Consider the following 19,978-nt stretch of genomic DNA (forward strand, 5'->3'; position numbering starts at 1 on the left):
TTACATTTAGCAAAAAAATTAGAAGATCCCCCCCCACACACACATTAATGTGTAAAATACTAATAGAGATAATGCTCTGTAATCCTTATTTGTAATCCTCCAGGTCACTATTAACCCCAAAGTGAAGAAGCAGATACTGAGGGTGAGATATTTAACTTGGGTATAAAATTGCTATGCTGAGACAGGCCATCTGGTTCATCATTCTGTCTCTAGCTATGGACAAATGCCTAAGGGAAGCTTACATGAAGGGCAAGATGGTGACAACCGTGTTAATCTGAAGAAATAAACATCCACTGATTGATCTTTGAAAACTAATCTAGCATTCTGTGCCATAACTGCAATCAATTTCAGTGGGTTAAATTAAGCATTTTAACCAGTCATTTCCAGCCTTTCATTTGCTTTACCCCTGCCTCTAGACTACCAATAAACTTCATTTCAGCAATGACACATTGTGCAACTTCCCATTCTCAGATTTTAACAAAAGAACAAAAACGGTTCCAACTAAATGCCTGGGATATAGAGCAAAATCTTGAAAAGATTGTAATGTTGGCACTAGGTGTGGCTCCTTAGAGAGGGATTCCAAAGTCAAAGAGCCACAACAGCTTTCTCTGTTCAAGAAATTTCTTGGCTATGGACCTCTACAGAAGATTTTTAGACACAATAAGATTGCTATAAGAAGACTAAGCTTATTAATCAGGGCTGGGTGGGAAATCTCTGTCCTGTGGGCCTAATTAGGCTCAGCATGAGTCCCAATTTAGACTGCAATGCTGCTTTCTCTAAACCATGACCACTTGCCCCACACCTGATAGTCTCATTTGTTGATGCACTTTCATTACCCTTCGAAGGCACTTGATGCAAGATCCTAATTGTCCATTTGCAGATGCTGTTTGGGCACAGGACACCTGCACAACATTGTAGCAAGGATCATGGACTTAGAAGGACTATAGTGATGTGGGAGGGGAGCTAAAGCAAGGGGAGAGGGATACATAAAGAAAGTTCTGTCCTTCTTTGGCACCAATTGGCCGACCATGCCCAGGAGAAAGGCCTCTGGTTTCTTCAGGAAGGTATATTTAAATGCCTTTTTCATTTCGTTATAAATCATCTCCCAGAATGTCTTAATCCTTGGGCATGTCCACCAAAGGTGAAAGAATGTACCTTCAATCTCATTACATTTCCAACATTTATTATCCGGCAAATGGTAAATTTTTGCAAGCTTGACTGGTGTCATGTACCACCTATAAATCATTTTCATTAAGTTTTCTCTTAGGGCATTACATGCCGTGAATTTCATACCTGTGGTCCATAACTGTTCCCAGTCAGCCATCATTATGTTATGTCCAACATCTTGTGCCCATTTAATCATAGCAGATTTCACCATTTCATCCTGAGTGTTCCATTTCAGCATCAAGTTATACATTCTTGACAAATGCTTAGTTTTTGGATCCAACAATTCTGTTTCCAATATTGATTTTTCCACCTGGAAGCCAACTTTTTTGTCCAAATTATATGCCTCCATTATTTGGTAATAATGGAGCCAATCTCGCACTTTGTTTTTTAATTTTTCAAAGCTCTGCAGTTTTACTCTGTCTCCTTCTTGTTCCAAAATTCCCCAATATTTCGGCCATTTGGCCTCCATATTGAGTTTTTTCTGTGCCTTCGCTTCCATTGGTGACAACCATCTTGGGGTTTTATTTTCTAACAAATTCTTATATCTTATCCAAACATTAAACAGTGCTTTTCTAACAATATGGTTTTTAAATGCTTTATGTGCTTTTACCTTATCATACCACAAATATGCATGCCAACCAAATACATTATTAAAACCTTCTAAATCCAGCACATCAGTGTTTTCAAGAAGCAGCCATTCTTTCAGCCAGCAAAAAGCAGCTGATTCATAGTAAAGTTTAAGGTCTGGCAGGACAAATCCACCTCTTTCTTTAGCATCAGTTAATATCTTAAATTTTATTCGAGGCTTCTTGCCCTGCCAGACAAATCTGGAAATATCTCTCTGCCACTTCTTGAAACAATCCATCTTGTCTATAATTTGCAATGTTTGAAACAAGAACAATATCCTTGGCAATACATTCATTTTTATTGCAGCAATTCGACCTAGCAATGATAGCTTCAAATTTGACCATATTTCTAAGTCCTTTTTCACTTCAATCCAACATTTTTCATAATTATCCTTAAACAGGTTTACATTCTTGACAGTCATGTTAACCCCTAAATATTTCTGGCGGAAATGACTGGCAGAATCCGAGACCAGGTAGAAGAGTCGGTGGAAGAAGACTGGAAAAAGTTTAAAGATTATTTAAAGAAATATTGTAAAATTAATGAATGTTAGGGAAATGATGGAATGAAGTTATATGGCTTTAGCAGAAATGTTATAAGGAATTAGGTACAGACAGATTGTAAATGTATTAAAGGGAAAAAATAAGGTTAGAATATGTTAAGATAAATTATAGGACAGAAAACAGAGGAAGATGGAAAGGAATTGCTGAAACAATTAACAGAAGTGGAATACAAAAAGGGAGGTGTGAGGAGGTCGCTGAAACAAGTGAACGAAAGTTATGATATCAAAATTATTGGATGTGTTTTTAAATTGTTTTTGTTTTGTTTGGTTGATTCAATGTTTTAGGGTTTGGGTTGTGTGGTGTTTTTGTTTTTGTTTTTGTATTGTATTGTACTGTATAATTATTTTTCTTTTTTTGTAATCTTTAAACTGCTAATAAATATTATTTTAAAAAAAAAACCCTAAAGCAAGGGGAGAGGGTTTGCCTGGTGCCTGCCTTCACATCTTCACATCCAGCAGAGACCTTTTTGTTTTCCTAGACCTGCTTTAGCTTCTCAGTTGGCCTTCATTTCTATCAAATGATTTCTTGCTGCTTTTATCTAGCTACCATTATTATTTCTGCTATGGCCTGCTGGTTTTTTAAAACAAGGTTTTTTTTTTGGGGGGGGGGGGTTGTATTCTGTTTACATAAGCTGCCCTGAAAGCTTTGTTAAAAAGAGGGTTACAAATGCACATGTTCAGAAGGTCAAAAGTGAGCAGGAAAAAAACCAAAGCACAAAACCGCTACAAACCATGCAATGGCGGCCATCCAGGCACAAGCAAACAAAATGTACAGTAGTTGCAAGAAAAAGTTAATAAGCACCCTCCCTCTCTAACTTTTCTGTGGTCTTTTGATCATCACAAAACTTCTCATTTTCCAGTCCAAATTCCAGGATAATGCAGTATTTCAAGAACTGCTTCTCAGCAAAATGAAAATAATGGGAACTATCAATGTGCACTTGCTAGGAAACATTATTAATTTGACATTTCATACTACAACTGGCTGAACATATTTTACCCTATGTCAGGAAACCTGAACTTCCTACCTAATTTGTTGATTCTCACAGGCCTGGTCTGAAATGGTTTAGCATTAACTGCCTGAGCTCTGGACTTGTGTGCTCCTCATTTCCTCTTCTCTTATGGGAGGAAATTGGAAACTTTGGTTTCCATTCTGATTTACCCACAGTGTATTGTTAAATCCAAACTTTAAAGAGGTTCAGCTGAACCGTAATGTAGAGTTGGGGTGGCCAACCTGTAGCTCTGCAGTTGTTGCTGCACTATAACTCCCACCAGATCCAGACACTGTGGACAAGGCTGATGGGAGTTGTAGTTCAACAGCATCTGGGGGGCTACAGGCTTAGGAAAACAAACCAACTTCCTAAACCATGGGTTTGTTGGGATTTGGTTAGTTAAACTCTGGTTAGTTAAAAATGGAAGTGAAAACTACTGCTCTCCTTGTGCCTGCACTAGAGGAAAACAGAGGGCAGGGTGGCTAATGAAGACCAGGCTCATTTCTGCAACACTCAATTATAGTTTTGCATTACATTCAAATGAGGCTGACATAGCTCTTGTTAGAAACATCTGTTCCTCTTGATTTTATTAGAGGATACATCTAATTGGGAAAAAAAACCTCTAAAAGCACCACATTCTTATTGCTCTTGACATTGTATCATGCAAACACACTGTTCCAAGATGGGCTTAATACATCCTTCCTTGAATTCACTTTTGTTACAAAGCTTTGCTACTTAGCAGAGCTTGGAATTGGCACTCTGGGAAATAGGCAGTGTATCAGCCATCCCATCATGCCAGCTCGTTCCGACCAAAATGAAAGCTACCCTCAAGTGTGCCAGGTGCTGGGTTTGGAGTGGTGAAGAATCCTGATTACTTCTTAGGCACTTGCTTTTTTCCTTGTTTGGCACAAGTGATTTAATTTTAATTGGAAGCTGCAGGGTTAGCTTCATTGCCAGCTAATAATGACCCGATTTCAGAAAACATGGAAGCTGCTAAAGCCATCTGGCTTTGTGGGTTGAGGAATTTCAAAACCAAGAATATCCCTGTTGGATAACACCAAGGATCCATCAAGTCCAGCATCCTGCTTCTAGAAGTGATCAGCCGGATGCTTTCGGGAATTCTACAAATATGTCAAGAAGGCATCTGTTCTCTTGTTTGCCCCACAACAAATAATATTCTAAGAGAAGCTGCCTCTGAATTTAAAGGTACAATTTAGCTGCCATGGTTAATATTCATAGGCATATCCTCTGTGAATTAATTTTTATTACCCTCTGAAGCCCCCTGTATTACATCTAGTGACAGCAACTTCCATTCAGTTAACTATGTGATATGCAAATGACTTTCTTTTGTTTGTCTTTTGTGGTAGAGAATCAGGTTTGCCTGCAGAAGGTCATGGGTTCAATCTCCGGCAACTCCAGGTAGGGCTGGAAAAGATTGCCTGCCTGAAACCCTGGACAGCCACTGCCAATCAGTGTCAAGATTACTAAGCAAAATGGACCAATCATCTGACTTGATATAATATATATCTGACTTTTATGTTTATGGGGAAGGGCTACAACTCAGTGGTACAGCATCTGGTTTGCATGAAGGTTGTCCAAGGTTTAATTGGCTGAATCTCCAGTTAGGAATGAAAATATTCCCCATCAGAAACCCTGGAGATCTGCTGCTTTATCAGTGCAGTGGTCTGATTTGAAATAAGGCAGCTTCTAGTGTTTCTGTTAATGACCACAACTTCCAATGTTTCAGTTACCTTTTTCATACCAAGCATAATTTATGCATAGTTATGCTCAGACTAAAGGGGTGGGGAGTGTTTCATAAATATTTCCTAGTTTGGTGATAGTGGTAATGAAACCCTAACAATACATGCTATACTGCAAAGCCATGATACTGGATTCCAATAAAGACTGTAGGGAGTTGATTGCTCTTTTGGACAGAAAATTACAATATGGGAACTGAAACAACGACTGAACTACCATCAGTATAATGATAATGACGCATTTCCATTTTCTGAACACAAAGTGGTAGGTGACAGTCTTGAACTGGCATATGGTACCAGGAAAGAATTGGTGGGGGGTGAACAACTTGATACTTCATCCAGATAAGATGGAAATGCTGTTAAAGGCTCCATTAATTTGAAGATGAGTATCCAATCTCTTCTGGATGAAGATGCTTTTTCTTCCAAGGTATGTACAGATGGATATGCTCCTGGATTCAGCCTGCACTTTTTAACCAGCTTTGGCTTGTTTGCCTGCTTGAGCCACAAAAAGTGATCCTGGCCTCTGTATTCAATCTATAACAAATCTAAAGGATGCTTACTAAAGAATAATTAATTTGTGCTTCGTGTAATTTTAATATTTGTATGCTTTGTGTTTACGCTTCTTGCTAGCTACTTTAGATGTTGTTTGCTATAGAAAAGCGAAGTAATAATAATCAAGAACTACAAAGGCTTTGAAACCCAAAGGCCATCACTCATCACCCCAACCCTCCAGTTTTTGATGAATGGCAGGAGAGATAAAAGGGTAAGGATCTCAAGTTTGAATTATTCAACTTTACTGGCATCATAAAAGGAAAAGCAGCAGTAGGATTTTGTCTTCACTCATGAATTTCAAAGATAACGAAAAGGCTTTTTGAGTTTCTCAAAAAAATAAAAATACCAGGATAGATTATGATATGCTGTTATGAGTGTTGCTGCCACAAGTAATAAATTGTAAAGATCAATAATATTGGGTAGCAGTAGCTTTCTACTGAAAAATACCATTGCTGTGAGGTAGGAACCTTCATAGTACAAGCTCCCATGTGATCTGGAACCCTGAGCAATCGGTTCCTCCTCTTGTATTATTGTTAGCAGTGAGCAGAATGTCAGAATAAAGCTGTTGAATTCCTATGCTTGTGTCACCAACCTCAAGGAAGCTTCCTAACTGGACCAAAACCTTGGGCTTAGTCCCTTTATCTGCTTTCTGTGGGCAAGCCTTCTCCTACAATTCATGTGACTGGTGACAGCCCCCACCTCACCATGTCCTCAAGAAATGGATTCACTCAGTTGAGTCAGATGCTCTCTCAAAGTTTGGTGAGAAAAGCTCAGAGATCTCAAAACCCTTCTGGCATTTTCTTGTGGGCCAGATCAGAGACTTTTCAACACCGCTGAGCAGTGATTTGTGTACTGATCTGGATGATACATGCAGAAACTCTCACAATTTTCCTGCACATTGCTTAGCTGATCAATAAAGGCCCTGATTGATCAGAAATGCAATTTTTGACATGAAAATTGAAGCTGTCAGAAATTTGGTCCAGCTCTTAATAATAAAAACACCGTAATGTGCACAAAGAGAATATGGATGGGGGTATGTGATAGGTTCCAAACCAAATTTATTCTTCTGGTCAAGTAAATACCTTGGGAAAATAATCTGCAGTGTTCGCTGAGGAGGCCTGGGGTATATTTTGGCCATGGGGGGCGGGGAGAAATCAATGGAAAGGCACCCACTGACTTCAGTGAAGTATAGATCAGGCTTGTGGTAATCATGATAATGTAAAAGCTGATAGTATGTCAGTGGCCTGTCAAAGCAAATTACTTGCTTCAGGTGAGTGAGCAAAGTAGGATTTTATAAGGCTAGAGAAAATATTACAAGAACTGAGGCTGATTCTAATGGTTTCTGTCTGGAAGGCAGCTGATATTTCTCTTATTCTGACACCGTAGCCAGCTGGATATGTTGATTAAGATATCTGTGTGTGGTTTCTTCTGTTCTGAAAATATAAATCCGAAGCCATAACTATGTTAATAGTTTTGTTAGTGCAGTTTCCTATCTGATGGATTCTATCAGAGGAAACAGTGTTGAAAGAGATTTTAGAGGAAAGTAACACCATGGAAGAAGAAAAACAAGCTGTCCTTTGTTTTTCATGACTCTCATAGAGAAAGTACAATCTTGACATTTGACCAATGTGGATTGTGATTTTTCTATTAACATCTAGATAATAAAACAATCACCCTGATCCAGAGAAAACAATCTGCAAGTAGAAACCTATTTCACTCCATATCATTTGTTGTGAGCAGGAGTAGGAAACAGAAGCTGGCACAGGCACCTTTTTTTTTAATGCATTATAGGTTATCAGCACTGTCAGAGCTCTTACTATGGAGGGGGAAACGTCAGGAACACAACCAAAACCCCATTCTCTGCTTCTGGCTCCCTCAATCAGGGCCACAGAATGAAGGGCTATGATTCAAAAGCATATTGTCTGCATGCTAAAAGCTTCAGTCCCTTTTCTCGTTTGTTTAAGAAATTTGTTGCAATAGGCAAGTTTGTATGGATTACATTTATAATTAGGCTTGTCAGAATGAGTTTCTCCCCTTCCTCCTTGAGACTGGAAAACTGGCTGAGTTTATTCTGAACCAGTTAAAAGCAAGAATGGACTCTGTCATTCTCCCAATGGCATCAGTGTGAGTGCAGTGCTTAATGCTGCTCCCCCCTCCCCACTTCTCATAAGCACCCAAATCCCCTTGCCCAGTGGCATCACTTTCTGCTCTTGTGGTAACAGTATGGAGGGTTTCTATTTCCCCAAGCTCCTGGCATCAGGATTGCTGCTGTGGGAAGGAGGGTGAGGCGAGGAAAAATATCTCCACACATTCTCTGCCACCAGAGCAGCAGCACCTGCTACCAGGTAAGAGAGATTAAGTAAAGAAGGAATTCATCTCTGAACTGAATTAGAAAAAAACTAAACTGGAAAAGAATTCCAGAGATGCAATGCTTCTCTTCAGATGGAATGCCCTACTGAATGCCAAACTTCATGTGAACTTTGGCCATATCTCTAGAAGTTTGTCCCTTTAGAGCTTTTCAATTGTGTGCTTTATGATGTTCATGGAGAAGGGGGAGAGAAAAGGAAAGGAGTTGGAACAAGCAGAAGAGCAGGGGCTGTAGAAAAGGATCAAGTCATGCATTCCATCTCAAGAACGTTCTACAGAAGTAAGTCCTGCAGAAATTATTTTAAAAAGCATATTGAGAATGTGATAGGATAAAATTATTATTTATTAAATTTCTATATTACCCTTCATCTGAGGATCACAGGGTGCCTTACAATATAAAAACACAAAAAGACATACCATAGTAACAAATAAAAACAATACCCCCAAGTTTTAAATGCCATAGATTGTTATATTAGCCTAAAATCCGGGTGAAGAGGGATGTTTTTGCCTGGCACTTAAAAATATGTAATGAATGTGGCAGGCAAGCCTCCATGGGTAGAGCATTCCACAAGCAGGGATCCACTGAAGATAAGGGCCGTTCTTGTGTTGCCACCCTCAGGACCTCTCATGGAGAGCCTCAGATTATGATCACAGGGTCCCGGTTGGTTCATATGGGGGAAGGCATAGACAGTATAGTAACAGACTTCAAGCAATGGCTCAACTCTCAATTTAAAAGATAATTATTGGAAATGAATCATTAACAGCATGTAAACATCTTCTCATGGCCTTACCTTTGTTGCAGCATCAAAGCATACGAAACCCATGCCAAAGTCTATGGTAAGCCCCATAAGATGACTCTCCAGAACACAGGCATATGTCTTGCACTAGGAAAGATTGAAAAACACAGCATGTTAGATAGTGCTTCAGTTGAGTACATGTATTTTGAAAAATTATAGCTAAGGGGAAATACCTGTTTAGTTACTGATTAGCCCTGGCAAGAACAAAATACATCTTTGTAAATAACACAAATCCTTAGCCATTCAATCAACTGGCTATTTGCATTCCATGCTCTGCATTCCAAGCTCTGCATTCCAGAGCTTCTACCTCTACCTACATGGAAAACACACAGGGCTGAGTGTGCAGTGGTGGAATAGCAGGCAGCAGCGGCAGAAACAGGCAGGGGGTTGTAGGGGTGGTGGCGGCAGCAGTGCAATGAAGCAGGATGTGCCACCCCTGACTATCTGGCTACAATTTAGCATAGTAGGTAAGTAAATACAGTGGTACTTTATGAACAACTTGAATTAAGAACACTGCAAACCTGGAAGTAGGTGTTTTGGTTTGTGAACTTTGCCTTGGAATAAGAACATGTTTCACTTCCTGTTGAGTGTGTTCCATTTGTAAACTGAGTCTCCTGCTGCTATGGGAAGCACGCTTTGGTTTAAGAACACTTTTTTAAAAGAATGGACTTCCGGAACGGATTAAGTTTGTAAACCAAGGTACCACTTTATTGGAATTCAACTGTCTTTGCCCATTCCTCAATGTAAATGAAGTAATTGAGAGTGAAATGCATCACCTCCTAATTTCTGATCACACATGGAATACATCTGCTCACATATGACTGGGGACACATGCACCTTTGGTAAATAAAGAGAGGCACTTTTGTCTGCAGCTTTTATGTCCCATTACTTGAATGCAAGATAAACATATTTCATTGGAAGAGGGTATGCAAACAAAATATATAATGACTAGGTATTTGCCGTTGATGCAATGGCTCATCAAAGAAGACAAGGAATAAGGAGACTCTTAGGTTCCCAGAATTGTCCTAGTGGGGTTCTCGTGGACTTGGATCTAACCACCTGATGCACCTGCATTTATCTATTTTTATTATTTGTATTATAGTTGACACCCCGCTCCAAATTCATTTTCAAATAATTTATGTCAGGAAATGTCTTGATAAGGGCAAATGACAAATTTCCATTACCAGCAAGTTGCTAATACAGTACTTCTAACATTGAAGGAAATCGGAAGAACTCCCTTTATTTTTAGTTTCTTATCTCTCCAACCCCCCCCCCCCCATGCAGTGTGACATTTTGGTTTGCATTGATAAAATAAAACTGTTCAACACTAAGTTTCAGTTTACAACAAATTACATTCTCCTACCGAGCTCCTTGTTTGATAGTTGGCTTCTGGTTCCTAATGCCAAGCTAGTACTGCTCAGCGCAAATTAGGTATTTTTCTGATCAGAACATCATTGTCAAGATGTGAAGTGCACAGCAGAACTTGAAAAGGCCAAGCTACTCATCACAAAAGTGCTTATGAAAGATGCTACCTTTTCACATTAAAGTCAGAGACAAATATCTTGCAATCCTTCTGAGATTGATGAAAACCCTAGTTTAGAGCTAGAAGAACAATGACTTAAGGACTTTTTATACAAAATAAATGTTTAAACAGAAACTGCCAAGCAGAAATAATCTGATCGCTAATTAAGTTGTCTATTGCAAAGTGATTCCTATCAATTTAAATTCAGATTTCTGTTTTCTGCCAACAGTAGGCCCCCCCCAATTTCTCAAATCATATAATTCATAACTAACATGATTTCAATAAACAAACAAATAACATCAAAACCTAAAGTGGCTCACCTGTAAATGCAGTCACAGATATGGAAAAGCACCTGCACAACCTACTGGTGGAACTTTCTGGAAAGCTCTGGAAGACTGGGTATGCTGGATCCCTTCCTTTACACCCCTGCATAGTATCAATTACTGCATGGCCTTTGGGAGAAATGTCCATGGTGGCAACAATTTGTTTCCTGAGCACTTTCTGCAAGACTTCTGCAAAAAACTTTCACATTTTAATGATGTCAGCCTCTTTGAGGCATGTGAGGCAGTGACTGCGAAGATCAAGAACTTTACTCACACAGTTGCTACACTTTTTGAAGCTAGCCCTACTCAGCATCAGGGCAAAATTCAAGGGGGGGGGAATAAAGAGTGGAGAGGGGGAGCATAGAGCGAGAGATGTCTCTTTGTGCCACTGCTTTTTGCACAAGTGAAGAAGGGAGCCTGAAGGGCCGACTCTAGATTCTTAGCCCTTACAGAGATCACCAAAGAGTTCACAGGGATGAGAGGGGCAAGTCCAATGCTGTCAGTCTTCCAAAGCTTCCTAGAAGGTCCCTGTAAACAGCCCAGGCACATTCCCATATTTGGAACAGAATAGAACGCACCAAGAATAACCAATTAGTTGGGACACTGAGATGGGTATTCATTGCACTACTTATATGCTATACTTCCACATCTTTAAAAGTGATCATTTTGTAAACATATGCAGGTTGCAAAGTATGTGTCAGGTGTCTAATTCCCTTATCAAACCAAAAGGGTTACTAGAGCTATGTGCTCTTTGGAACAGCAGTGTTTTGAAACAAGTGCCATTCAATATGCACCACCTTTGTGTGGTCTTTTGAGATAAGAGACAGCTTTTTCAAGCAATTCTAGGCAGCCCATGTTTAGATGTTGGTGAAGGCATAAAAATAAGACAAACTAAAGTGTGATATCTTCAGATGCTAAAGGAATTGTCCCATCCCAAATAGGTGGCGGAAAAAAAGGGGGAAAGGTAGGATCGAATAGAAGAAGAGCCACAGAAATTTGGCCCATAACCAGCTGAGGAGACAAGCTTTCTTGATTCTGCATTCGTCTCCAGGGCTGTTGACTTTAGATTATGACTTTATTATCTCCCATGACAACCACAAGTATTTGGTGGGAAGCAAGGAAAGTCGTGGGGGGGGGGGGAGAGAGAAAGAGATGGAATGAAAAGAGCAAGAGTCCATTCTTGAAAAGCTCTGCTAGCATATGGCTAGTATAAATCATTTCTCAGCTGCCATTGCCACAGCAGTCCTCAAAAAGTACCATTTATAAGTCAAACCACTGGGACATATTTTCTATATAGCATGATAAACAATTAGATGTAGCTCAGATGTTGGAGCTATGTGTTCCACAGGTGAATATGGCATGGCTCAAGAAAGTATAAATACTGGCATGGATCTGAAGAATTGATCCATGGGATTTCATTATTTCCTGCCACAACAGGCACTTGTTCCTCCCCTCAAAAGGTAAGGCCCAGGCAGGCACAATATGTGACCCATCAGAGCAGCAAAATAACCAGACCGTAGAACAGTGATGGAATAAAATCTTTATTGACAGCAAAAGGCAGGGTAAGGGATTATGAAATCATTCCATGATGGAACGGGTCTCCTGGGTTTGGACCACCCCAAACCCATTTCATGGGAATCAGCCAGTGCTGAACTTTGTGTAGTGCAAGCCAAGCAAGCAAGGTCTCACTGGGTGACCAGGGTGCAGATTCCAACCAGGCACCTCAACCCAAGCTTGGAGGTACCATGGTCAATTGTCCCCTCAGGCCCTTTATGGGCTCTCCCATCCTATGTTGATCCTGCCCAATGCCATTTCTGCCCTCAACAAACAATGTTGTTCCGCCTAACAAAGGAAGACCATAATTTCACTGGGGGAAAGGTGAGAGGGAAGTGCCAATCAGGTTGAGTGAAAAAAAATATTTCCGGCCCTGTCAACCAGCTACTTAAAATTGCTCAGTGAAGGTTCTAACCAGAGAGTGGGTGGGCGCCAAGTGGAAGGCTTTCCTCTCCCCTTTGCAAGGGCATTTTGCTGCAGTCTATGGGCCCCAGCGCTGCTGGGCAAAGGCATCCCATGCTTACTGGGTGTGGAACAAGGCTTCCTGAGGTGAAACAGTATGTGAGGGACGGCTGCTAGGAATCATTGCTCCCCCCACCCCCAATATGTAGAAGCACCTTTCATATTCATGTGCAGGGAACTTTGATTCCAAGCCTCTGAATGCAATCCAGAGAAATTGAAGTCTGCCATTGGAATCAAACTTAGCATACACTGTTACACATTTGTGTATATGTGAATTGCACTCAAGTAAAACCACAACAACTGCATTCCTGCATCCAGTTAATTATTATTAGTCCTATCAAAGCTGGAAAATTTAGAGCAGAGTATATAGATGCAGATGCTGTCTCTCTTTTTTTGTAAGATTTCCGGAAAATGTTTATTGTAAGAGAAATAAAATTAAATACTGGGCTTAAAATTATTAGCAAAAACTAGTACATAAAACATCCAGTAAAAGTAATAGGAGAAAATAAATGATTTTTGATTTTGTGGGTGAAACAAATCATTCCACAGAGAAAAATAAAAAACGAAGTAATCAATGGAAAGCCTCATAAGCAGCCATATTTGTGGTTCCCCACACCTGCTTTAACCTGTGTGGCAGGTAAGCATGAGGAAGTAACTTTAGACTGAAGGAAATTTCTGTTCTAAACGCACTGGCCATCCACCTTAGTGTTCTAATTTAGCAGTTCAATACCTCAGCAATTGCTAGATTTGCTCCATCAATCACTTCACCTAAGGATCAGTCTTCCCCTCCCCTCTCCCCCAGCTACAAAGCTATGAGTAACAAGCACAACTCCTAGCAGGAAATATTGAAAGGTGAAAGATTATAACGGGCTTTGAGCAGCTGTCTCAAATTGGTAAAGAGATATTAATGTGCACCACAGGTTAGAGTGGTAAAGGGTCAGTCTCTAACCTCTCACTCTCTGGCTCCTAATCAGAGGTTTTATTTCACCTGTAGCTTTTCAGCTTACTTTAATTAATCCCCTTTGCTGTGAACTTGGAGAGAATAAATTGAAGAATGCTGCCAAGAGAGCACATAATGTCAAAGTTCGTACAGATCTAATATAAACCGTTAAAACATTACACCTGCCATGAAAAGAGTGAATTATTTACTTTTGATTATTGATTTCACATGCTGAAAAAGATGAAAAACCCCCTATTCGGAATGAAAGTTTCCCATATAAGAGGCAACTCAATATTTAATCTACCATGTGCAAAAAGTACAGAATCTTAAAACTGGGTCTGTGAATAATTCAGTTGCCCTAGTTCAGGAGCAGAAACTGAAGCATTATGTTCCTCAGGCCCCAAAACCTGAAGTATACTATAGCTTAGTAGGAGATGTTTAAAGTGGGAGAGAATGCAATGGAGGAAAAAGCTCACCCAAGCCCATTTCTAAAGCGGAAAAGGCTCAGAGACTCTTGGCTACTAAGTTCATGCCAGAATTCCAATTTTCAAAAATCAATGCTGGCCACATGACCCGGAAGCTGTACGCTGGCTCCCTCGGCCAATAAAGAGAGATGAGTGCCGCAACCCCAGAGTCGGCCACGACTGGACCTAATGGTCAGGGGTCCCTTTACCTTAATAGTTGTACATTATGACTGTTATTTAAACAAAGCTGTAGTGCATATCCTACTGATATCCTACTGATCTGAGTGAACTATCTACAAATCCATTATTCAACAGGTAGAACACACCACTGCATACATTTCCTAACAAGATGCATTTTCTTTTGTAAATGTTGCCCCATTATATTACAGAGAAGCATTCCCTGCCCTCAAGACACTAGGTGATTTTCCCAGGTTTCTATGTGAAAAGAAGGAGCTTTGGCACTATTCTGTATATGTAAAAACTCAAAATAGTAACCAGGTTCTGTGCCTCTGCCAACTGAATCAATCTGATTGATCTGCCAAACAGTGGCTGCATATCAACTTGAAACACATTGTAATTAATTGAAAATGGGCTAAGAGGTTTACAGGGTTAGAGGGGAGGGGAGTCGTTCATCAATCAGTACTGCAAAATTGTAATACTTGCATTAAAAGTGCATTATTTGTGATCCGTGACACTATTTGTGATCCTGGATAAGTGGGGGAGAGGGGAGAAAGCTGACTTACTAGAAAAGGAATGGATGTAAACTATACCCATTAATATAAGAGATGCCCATTCAAACATCTCTTATAATAAAATAATAGATGTTCTATTCTTATAAATATTTACTTAACAACATAGTGACTCCCAAGTTCTTCTGCCACCCTGAAATCATCTGCACTTATAGAATTGTAGACTTGTAGGGTTGGAAGGTATTCATCTAGTCCAGGCATGGCAAAACTTGGCCCTCCAGTTGTTTTGGGACTACAGTTCCCATCATCCCTGACCGCTGGTCCTGTTAGCTGGGATGATGGGAGTTGTAGTCCCAAAACAGCTGGAGGACCAAGGTTGACCATGCCTGATCTATCCCAACCCCTGCAATACAAGAATCTTTCCCACAGTTGTCCCTGAGTGGACTCAACCAACAACATTCTGGTTGACAGTGAGATGTATGTTACCAAGTACTGGTCTCTCCTTTACTATCCCATAAAATTCCAATTTCTCGTTGGCCTCTTGATTAAATTCTACCATGAGATCAGAACCGCTATGCTGATAGTGACTAGCCCAAGGCCATGCAACAAGCTTCATGGATAATCTGGGCCCAAGTTTCCCAGATTCAAGCTTCTAGCCCCACGATTGGGATGCACCGTACTGGCCACACCATTGTTTATCCTCATCTCATTAGTAGATATTTTTCATTTTCAAAGTGAAAGCTAAGAAAATAAGCCAAATAACAGAAGGGTGATGTATGGAAGTGAGAGCTGGACCATAAAGAAGGCAGATCGCCGAAGAATTGATGCTTTTGAATTATGGTGCTGGAGGAGACTCTTGAGAGTCCCATGGACTGCAAGAAGAACAAACCGATCCATTCTTAAGGAAATCAGCCCTGAGTGCTCACTGGAAGGACAGATCGTGAAGCTGAGGCTCCAATACTTTGGCCACCTCATGAGAAGAGAAGACTCCCTGGAAAAGACCCTGATGTTGGGAAAGATGGAGGGCACAAGGAGAAGGGGACGACAGAGGACAAGATGGTTGGATAGTGTCTTCGAAGCTACAAACATGAGTCTGACCAAACTGCGGGAGGTAGTGGAAGACAGAAGTGCCTGGCGTGCTCTGGTCCATGGGGTCACGAAGAGTCGGACACGACTAAACGACTAAACAACAACAACAACAACTCAGTGCTTCTAGCTGCTGAACCGCCATTTTGGTTTGGCCAAGAACGTATCAAACAACCACACCTAATCTCATTAGTACTTTCAGTGTTTGGGTTTCAAAAACTAAAAGTGTATACAGAACCCTATCTTGTTTTGTTTTTAAATGAGATTTTTTTCCTGTATGGAAACAATTAGTAGTATATCATTAACTCTTTTTCCCATTAAATATTCCAAACCTCCCCCCCCCCCAAAAAAAGTCTTTGGTAATAACTATCACTTTTTCTTTTTTTATATAGAAAAAATGTTTAGGGGTTCTCTCATTTTCTTACTCATATTGAAATTCTACCCCTCAATGAGACCAAACTTAGATTCACAAAATGTTTAGGGGTATGCGTACCCCTGCGTCCCCCCAGAAAAAAGCACTGACTATCACATAAAATGTATTGCATAATAATAACCCAAAATGAATTTGACACCACATGTTTCTTACCTGTATTCGTTCCACTTCTAAAAAAGTTGCTGATTGGAAGGCCTTTTCCCATAATATGAGGTCACATTCTAATTCCACAGAAAAGTAGAGATCCTCTCCCGTTTCAGATTGGACACCAAAGCAGTGTTTTCGACGATCCAGTAGATCACTGTCCTGATGAAAACCTGGAGTTATATAATCTTGCATACATCAATTAATATTTCTTACAGTACAGACCCACATGTTAGATGCAGAACAAAGTGCCATGTAATTTTTATTCAGCCCACATTAGTCTCAGCATTTAAATGAATTTGGAATAAAAGAATGTTTCAGAGTTTTCACCCCAAGTAGCAGAGCACAGTTTGGCTACAAAGATTCACAGGTGCCACTGTCCAATCTCTGAATAGTTATCTGTCATAAGGGCTGCAGGCTCTTGAATCTAGGCCCGTTGGAGGTTTTGAGGCATCCTGCTTGAGGAATCGAGGCCCTCCAAACAGTCTTAGGTTATTTTCCACAAGTGGTGGTGTAATTAGTTTTGTTGCTGTTGTTGCTGTAGTTGCAATTTGCTGGTTCTATAAACTAAATGAAGGAACCTGCACTGACTGGCATGCACATATAACTAAGAGTGCTTTCCCTCCACCATCTATGTGGAATTAACATTTACAAGTGATGCATCCAGATTTAAAGGTACTTGGGGAAATGTTGTCATTCTCTTCCACAATTGAAAAGGAGGGTATTCTCATTACTCTGATTCTTGAGCAACAACCTACACAATTAGGGGCCTCTCCTTCAAATACAAACACACTTCAACATCTTGCTTCTTTGCATAACCCGCCACCAGGATTCTTTGCCCTTTAGACCCAATTGTACACTGAATGATTTCTTCTGAGCTGAACAACTCCATTGGGATATGTTTGCATTTCCCTGCATCTAATTTAAATCACATTTAATCCACCTGGGGATTTCACTGAGTCCTTGGAGTCTGCTTGGAGCTTTGTTCCTAAATGTAATTAGCCTTCAAGCTCACTGCATGGCCTTAAGTTGCCAGTCATGATGTCATATCAAGGGGACTGTTAAGATAATGTGTGGCTTTCTGTTGCATGGAGAAAGAGTGGGATACAAAATGTCCTGTAGCAGGCAGCGTCCAAATGCATACACCATTAAAAGCAGCAGTGAAGAAAACTGGCATCCACACACTGATGCACGTTCAAGCACCCATCAAAAATGAAGAAAAGAATCTAGATGTGATGACACGCATCAATAAAAGAAAAAAGGTTTACTTGAAATTGTAGCAACTGATAGCTGCATGAGGAAAACACATTATATAAATTTTAAATGGAAAATAACGGAAGAGAGCCTGAGCAGAACATGTAACCATGGGAAAAAGATGGAAAATGAAATGGAAAAAGCTATCAATCCCTGCTCCGTTTTCTGATTCCTGTCCATCAAAAGATCTCTGTGCCAACTCAACTGCTCCTAGCGCAACTGTGATGTGCTACTATACTTTCTGCTATCCTCCTGGTTTGTATTTTGAGATTCACATATCTTGGATAAATATGCCAGAACTGATTAGTTTGCTTCTTTCATAATGAGCTCAGGTAAGTTTGATATACTAGCTGCTGATGTTTCTTTCTATATATTAGTATTTGGGCATTTGACTCCTACTTTGTATTGTAACAGAGGAAGGCTCAGTCCCAGTTCTTGTGCTTCCAAGGCAGTACAGCTGCTGGAACTGCATATGACCCTCCAGATGTTGGCTTTAACTACTCTCACCCCTGACCATGGACCATGCTGGCTGGGGCTAATAGGAGTTTCCTTTCTTCTTTATTTTATTCCTTTTTTATTCTTTCCTTTTTATTATTTCTCTTCTGTAGATTAGTTTGGCTTTTATTGTATTCTGTGTTTGAAACTTGTAATAAAAATTGATTAAAAAAAGAAGTTCCGGTTTATTTCATAGTTGGACATAGTGACCGATTCATGTTGAGGGGAAAAGAACAGATATAATTCCTGATAAAACATGATAATCATTATGCCTTTAAAAAAGAAAAGAAAAATAAATTACATGTAAAATGGATCACAACACGCACATTCAGGCAATTATCCAATCACTCATCTTCAAGCATCATCAATTACCAATTGTAACTGATTCCTAAAATCTACTGAAGGTGCTGTCTTGTCTAATACATGGTCAAATTAGACACAATGGAATTTCCATCCACCAACCTGTAAACACTTTCAGATTCAACTGATTTACATAACTTATTCCAGTTTCTAATGTCTGGAGACAGAACCCTAAAAAGAACTTTATGTTGAGCTAGGTACTCAAAAAAGTTTGCTCTACTTTTTGTTGTTGTTGTTGAAAGTAGGGAGTAAGGGGAATGCAAATGTAATAAAGCCTGTAGCACAACTGTCAAGTACTTGGCTCATATCCCAGAAGAGTTTAAACCAGCATCTCTTCTAATGGGAAAGTGCAACACTTGCTGGCCTAATTAATACTGATTTTCATGTTAAGTGAGAGCAATACATCTGTCTGAGGGAGACAAGGACTTAAAAATAAATTATTTCAAATTAAAAGTACTCAACAAATGCCAAGGTTTGGCATTATATATATTTGGTCTGCTGCTTCACAGACTCTATTCCTCTTTCTGTGTACCTTAAAAGGACCTTGTAAATATGATACTAGATGCAAAGTAATTCAGCTTCTCAAGCTTCTTGATGATGGAACTGAAAGAGACTGGAGATAACCTGCTCTGAACAATGTTTGTTTTGTGGCCCCACTCCCTTAATTTATGGGCCCTGGCTCCGGTTGGACAGCATAAGGAATATTCAACATGTTGACACAATGCTCAATAGTAACTTTTGAAAAATATCTGCTCAGGAATGCAAGCCTGTCAACAGACACTGCAGATACCTGCCATTCTTAACATGCAGTGCTAGGGAAAGCTTCAGAAGAGAATTGTTTCATGTCCCATTCCCTGCCCATCCCGTCCCCCAAACCATTTGGTGTGAAATTTTCCTCTATAGAAGTCCCATTATTGTGTTCAGTTAAGCAGAGGAGTATCAGCATTAGTAATTGTTGATTGTTGCTTAAATGGCTATTGCCAAGGGGAGCCATTGGGGAGAGAGAGGGAGAGAGAGCAAGAGCTAAATGAGGGGAGGAAGGAGAATGAAAACGAGAAATTGGAAAGCACATTTGGAGAGAGAATGCCAGAGGCAGAAACAGGGGAGTGAATTTAGGATAAAATGATGCCTCTTCCTTGTGCAATAAATGGACATGATGCAGAAAGACTGGCTTGGTTCTAATCATTGCCTTGAGTCCAGCCATTTGTGTGCTAAGAATTACTTATGCACACAGTATATCCAGGCTCAGGGCCTTATCATGCCTAAATGACACTGACTAGATGCTACAGCACTGAATCCCTAGAGACAATATTAAATTAAGACTGAATTGACTAAGTTTCTGAAAAAATTGGTTCATCACTTAAGGATAAATTACAATTTTCAAACTAAGTGTAATGAGCGAACATATCTTAACACTTCCAGTAGAAACTAGTAGTC

The 19,978-nt window shown here is 39.9% G+C and overlaps 1 protein-coding gene across 3 annotated transcripts in view; it reads right to left on the minus strand.

Annotated features, from left to right (window-relative positions):
* Positions 1-19,978, minus strand: part of SNTG1 (syntrophin gamma 1) — a 224,270-nt gene that overhangs the window by 8,535 nt on the left and 195,757 nt on the right. For all 3 annotated transcript variants that reach the window (XM_081874379.1, XM_081874378.1, XM_081874380.1), the window contains 2 exons: positions 16,442-16,594; positions 8,810-8,902 (listed from right to left, as the gene is read on the minus strand). In XM_081874379.1, coding sequence (XP_081730505.1) covers positions 8,810-8,902; positions 16,442-16,594 — 246 coding nt within the window. The remainder of the gene's footprint in view (positions 1-8,809; positions 8,903-16,441; positions 16,595-19,978) is intronic.

Source organism: Podarcis erhardii (genome assembly GCF_964252035.2).
Source record: "Podarcis erhardii genome assembly, chromosome: 8".
NCBI classification, from domain to species: Eukaryota; Metazoa; Chordata; class Lepidosauria; order Squamata; family Lacertidae; genus Podarcis; species Podarcis erhardii.